The 5,991-nt window shown below is 36.7% G+C and overlaps 1 protein-coding gene across 1 annotated transcript; it reads right to left on the minus strand.

Moving 5' to 3' along the window:
- Positions 1-418: 418 nt before the first annotated feature.
- On the minus strand, positions 419-5,523 carry LOC136230043 (protein SUPPRESSOR OF GENE SILENCING 3). Its single transcript, XM_066018979.1, has 6 exons — positions 5,370-5,523; positions 2,432-3,439; positions 1,994-2,288; positions 1,616-1,860; positions 1,370-1,533; positions 419-834 (listed from the first exon to the last, which is right to left on the minus strand). Exons 2-6 carry the CDS (start codon positions 3,428-3,430, stop codon positions 615-617), a joined length of 1,923 nt encoding a protein of 640 aa, XP_065875051.1. The 5' UTR covers positions 3,431-3,439; positions 5,370-5,523; the 3' UTR covers positions 419-614.
- Between the last annotated feature and the right edge of the window lie 468 nt (positions 5,524-5,991).

Consider the following 5,991-nt stretch of genomic DNA (forward strand, 5'->3'; position numbering starts at 1 on the left):
GCACCCTATCAATGAATCTAAAGCAATAAAACAGAAAAAAAAAAAAACACACTGAAACAAGAAACATAATCCGCCATTAATTCATTCATCAAGAAAGACAGCCTCACCAGAACAAAATACAAAACTGGCTCTTACTACATTTTCATTATGACACTCTTTCTTACACTCTTTCTTACACTTTTGACACTAATCGCTCACAGCTTTTTTTTCGTTTCCCGATGTTAAACATCAAAAAATATTTTACATGCTAACCGAAGAAACACCTGCTATGAGTTAGGGACTCACAAGTTAGCTTGTTGTAATGTAGGTAAAAACACCCCAAAAAAAATATCTATTTAGCACTCATAAATAACGGGAGGCCACCAGAAGCACCCCTATCAATGAATCTAAAGCGATAAAACAGAAAAAACAACACACCGAAATAAAATAACTCTGCAATTACTAAGGTTTCGAAACATAATCCGCATTAATTCATCCATTCATCAAGCAAGACAGAGAGCCTCAGCAGAACAAAATATAAAACTGGCTCTTAGCTTTTTCTTGCAATATGTTTCCTACTGTTAAAAAAGTTTTGTACCAACCAATCAATCCTTCAATGGATATGGCTCTCTTACCTATTCTACTATATCCTCCACTGATTTCGGGGTGTACTTGTCCATCAGGGAACTCATTTTCTCACCGAATTGCTTCTCTAGCTCGAGTTCTTCTTCCCAATGCCTCCTTTTCATCGCTGCAAATAGCTCCTCATGCTCTTTCATAAGCCCATCCCTCTCTTCTACATAGCCTTCAATCTCTTTATCTTGAACGTCTATCAGTTTCTCGCCTTCTTCCACCCTGGGAATAATGTGTTAGAAGGAAAAAAACATAGCTATAACATGTCGAAAAGTAAAGTCTTGTATATTAAGCATAGTTATTAAAGGCGAGCCTCGGCTAAGGCTCCAGCCTTAGCGCCTCTGGAGCCCAAAGGCAGGCGCGGTCAGTCAGGCGCGCGCCTTAGTGCGCCTTGGCGCACCTCGCCTACCTTAGGGTAATTTAGAGTTTTCTAGGGTTGAGGGTATTTTAGGGTTTTTTAAGTTCAGAAAATAAAAGAAAAACAGAGACCGACAAAGATCGAAAGTTTTTACCACACATATCGCAGCAGACATTATGTCTTAGTAGTTAACTAAGACTTAACTCATGCATTTTATGGTTTTATTGTTGGTATTTGTCTATTTTGTAATTATTTGTGACTAGTATTATGAATTTATGATTTTTTTTTGTGCGCCTCGAGTCGCTCAGGCGCGTGTCTTAAGTTGGGCCTTGTGCCGAGGCTCCAGGACCCCCTTTGCGCCTTTAATAACTATGATACTAAGTTGCAGAAACCAAATACCTGAGCTTGTATTCCTCGGTGTTGGATGGATTAGCATTATCACGTAGCAGTTTTGCCTTTTCGCGTTCCCTCTGCTGCATGTTCTCGAAATCCTCTTCTTTAGCAATTGTTGCCTCGTGTATGTTCTTCATCTGTTCCTTGAAAAATTGCTCTTGGAATTCCAACTACAGAAACAGTATGAGATAGTTTATAATGAATTCCGTGCTGTTTGAGAGATGGGTTGATAAAATTTGTTATTTTTTTTACCTCTTCCTGGCTCTGCTCGTGGTGGATCTGGGTTCTCTGCCTGACAATGCGATTTTCCTCAGTTGTTTTTCTTAGTTTATCAGTCACCCTTTCAAGTGATTCCTTAACAGATCTGTACCGCAATTGTTCTTTAACAACTCTGGTCTTATACCAACCAAGTTGTTGGTTATCCTCGCTCATCTGAGCGATTTGCTGCACCACCGACTCAATGTAAGACCGCATCTCAAATCTTAGCTTTGCTTTCCCTAATCAATATAACATAATGTCAGTCAAATAAGCTCTAGTTGCTGCAGGGCCTATTCTTTCATGTGTGCACCTCAATTACGACACCAAAATCATGTGCATATGCTTATATATATTGAGAGAGAGAGAGAGAACCTTGTGAATGTTGGTTGAAGAAGTCCAAGTCCTCCTTCAGAGCCATGTAACCGTAAAGTTGGCGCTTCCCACCATGATGGAATAAAACCCGACGGCGATCCCAAGCATTTCTATCGGTTCTCTGTTCTTCAAAATGCTTATGAAGCCGTTCAGCTTCCAAATAACCCGTTGCAGAGCTCTCGAATATCAGAACACTCATACCCCGATGTCCCTGTGGGCCGTACGAGTGTCTAGCCCTCACAGCAGCATACCCCTCAAAATATTTAAGCAGCTCTTGATTGCCCATTCCAATCCACTAAAACACAATTCAATACAACACATGAATTAGCTAGCAGTAAGAAAAGAAAACATTAAATTGATCAAGCAAATATATTTGGCAAACCAGAAAACAAAATAAAATAAAAATTAAATACAACACAATCATGTGCACGAGTATACCCTGTCATTATCGTCCTTCTCAAGCTTTGTGTTCATTATAACGACCATGGGAGGCCACACTATCAGTCGGTCCTTCTCTTCAGATTTTAAACCTTCCCATTTCCCGAAGATTTCACCAGCTGGAACAACAGTAGTTCCTCTCCTATGCAACTCCTCCTCCAAGAGTTCAGCAAGCTCTCGATGAAGCCTCACCCGTTTTGATCTCTTTGTTTTTGCATGAGCTATTAGGGGCTGCATACCTTTATACCAGTCAATGGCACCAGGACCACCTTGGCATGCCGGACAATGCCACTGTCTGGCAGGTTCATTGATCTGCTCGACTGTCAAACTGTCCAAACTCTCGAATAACTTTTTGAACCATTTATTCTTCTTGCGAGTCTCATAGCTCTTTACACTCTCATCTGAATCAAAGCCATCAGACATAAGTTCAACATCTGAGTCATCCATGTCATCAGCATCATCGTCATCTTCGTCTTCGTCTTCAGCACTGTTTCCTTTGTTATCTTCAAAATGTTCATCCTGTTGTTGACCATCTTCTGGACCCTTCTCTGCAGTAGCACCAGCTCTAGCTTGCCAATTCCATCCATGCTCAAGAGGTGGCCTAATAGCAGGTACTGGAGCCATGGAGTTGTTTGATGATTGAGGTCTGTTATTTCCTCTGCCAGCTGGTCTCTTTTCAGGAGACTGGGTAGTCCAGGTACTGTTAGACATCTTCCCTGATCCACCACCTCCATTATTCCGGAGACCAAGCTTTTGTACTGTATCTGGTTGTCCCCATGCTTTAGGAGTAGAATTCTGAGCACCCCAAGGTTGAGCAGCTTTGTTCTTGGACTTCCGGGAGATGACCTCCCATTGACCATCATCTTGTGATCCATCCAAACTGATATCTGATACACCTTGAGTCAAGTTTTCAACCTTGGGACTTGAATCTTCAGACGAACTTTTCCCTTTGCCACTAACAGCATTTGGAGCTTTTCCACCCCGTCCTCTTGAACTCATCTTTGTAAACTATTGATTTTTTACCCCAAAAAGAAAAAGAAAAAACAGCAGAAAGAAGAAGCAATCAGATTTGCATAAATAATAACTGAAGAAAATGGAGAGTTCAAAAGAAAAAAGATCCCCTCAAACACAAAAGAAAGGGCAGCTAATTGATAGAAATTAACAAAAAAAGAGTCAAATCTCTTAGTGAAATGCATAATATGATGTAAATTTTGAAGACAATCATATAAGATACTAATTGGCCAGGAACTGTAATTTCTAAGTAAAACATCTTGTTCTGTAAAATCCCTAAATTTATTTTGGTCACCAAAAGACCAAGTGAAGCATGTTAAGGAAACGTGATCATAATAAACTGTTCTTGCAAAAAAAAGAAAAAAAAAACCTCATGGAATAAAAATCGAGACAACAAAAACAAACGCTGTATATAATACTTTAAATGGCCAAAAACACATAAATTTTAAGAAAATGACATGAAAAAAGATAAAGATGAAAATATCAAGACTTCAGATTGAAAAAACCTTTTTCCTTTCTGCGACTTATTTTGTAAGGAAAACAAAAAACGACACAAGTTCAAAGTTTTTACTAACACCTCCAGTTTCCACTCCTCAATAAACATGAGAAATAGCTCAAAGTAAGAAAATATGAAGATAATGATAGAGGGATCACAAAATAGTACCAAAATATCTCATTGAATAAAAATTGACACACCAAAAACTCTGCTATGTTACACAGACACGGACACGGGAAAGGTTATTTCTAAAACATAACCTTGATAAAATAGCCTACAAACGAAAATGGAAATGCACGAACACAAAACAGGACACGCACGAACACGAAACAGGACACGCACCAACACGAAATGGAGAAACGCTACTAACTAGAAGTGTCGTGCAACATTTAATATAAAACTTTATCAGGCCAAAAACACAAAAAAATTAAGAAAAAGACATAAAAAGAAGAAGGTGAAGACATCAAGACTTCAAATTGAAAAAAAAAAAAAAACTTTCAGCTTTTCTTTCTCCTGACAAGTTGAAATTTTCTACTAACACCTTCTCATTAAACATGAGAAAATTATGAAGATAATGATAGATGGGTCACAAAATTGGTACCAAAATATCTCATGGAATAAAAAATGACTCTGTATATAAAACTTTATCTGGCCAAAAACACATAGATTTTAAGAAAAAGACATGAAAAAAAAAGATAAAGATTCAGAAATCAAGACTTCAAATTGAAAAAAAAAGGAAAAAATTTCCCTTTTTTTTCTCCTCCTGACTTATTTTGCAAGAAAAAACAAAAACGACACGGATTGAAAATTTTCACTAACACCATCTCCAATTTCCACTCCTCTTCTTCGCCTTCTCGACTCAAAATGCCAAGTAGCTCGTAAAAGTAAGAAAATATGAAGATAATGATAGAGAGATCACAAAATATTTCATGGAATAGAAATTGACACAGGTTTATATAAACCTTTACCTGGCCAAAAACACACAAATTTTAAGAAAAAGACGTGAAACAAAAAGATAAAGATTCAGAAATCAAGACTTCAAATTGAAAAAAGAAAAAAGAAAAGGAATAAATTCCCCCCTTATTTTTCTCCTCTGACTTATTTTGCAAGAAAATCCAAAAACGACACAGTTTAAGATTTTCACTAACACCATCTCCAATTTCCACTCCTCTTCTCCGCCTTCTCGACTCAACATGCAAAATGAGAGCGATCACAAAATAGTACCAAAACACCATACAATCAAACAGATCTAAGACAACAAAACCCTAACAAAACAAAAGCCTAAGAAAGATACATCTACATTTGCAAGAACATGAGGAACAAAATAACGCATACAACCCCACAGCTCTACAATCACAAGCTCTCTAAGATAGATAGGGCATGAAATTGAAAAATCTCGACCGATTGTGCGCAAGAATGAAGAGTAGATACCTGAAAGAGAGGAGTTTAGGTTAAGAGATGGCCGGAAAAGAAAGCAGGAACGCCGGAGTAGACCAGAATATGCGAAGTGTGACTGAAAGAGAGTGAGTATCCGTCTAGTCAAGAAGACAGTAAACCAAGACTAGGCTTTTATACGTCAGAGAAGAGTCCGGATTTCAAATTTTTATTATATCTGGTTTTTTTTAATCCGAATTTTTCTGTTATGGAAAAAGGAAACCAAAATAAGGAAATGTGACAATACATAGACTAGAATAGGATATTTCTGTAATTTCCATAATTGAATTATCAAATAATTAAAAAAAAAATTGACCGAGCTGAATTTTCGGTTAAATAATTAAAAATTTCCTATTTTTAATTCAAATGTTAAAAATATTACCATAAATTATCAAATTTGAATTTTATTGATTGGAAATTAATTTTAAAATCAATTAATAAATAATTGACCGGTTATAATTAATTAGATAATTATTAAAATCAAAATTTTATACTTTCTTATATAGATGTCCACTATGGTTACTTCCTTTAAAAATAAAGTAGGATTACTTTGTTTCAATAACGAATAGTATTGCGACATGTGTCGAATTAATTTAAAGTAAAATAAATTATATTAAAA

This window comes from Euphorbia lathyris, chromosome 5 (genome assembly GCF_963576675.1).
Source record: "Euphorbia lathyris chromosome 5, ddEupLath1.1, whole genome shotgun sequence".
Classification (NCBI taxonomy): Eukaryota; Viridiplantae; Streptophyta; class Magnoliopsida; order Malpighiales; family Euphorbiaceae; genus Euphorbia; species Euphorbia lathyris.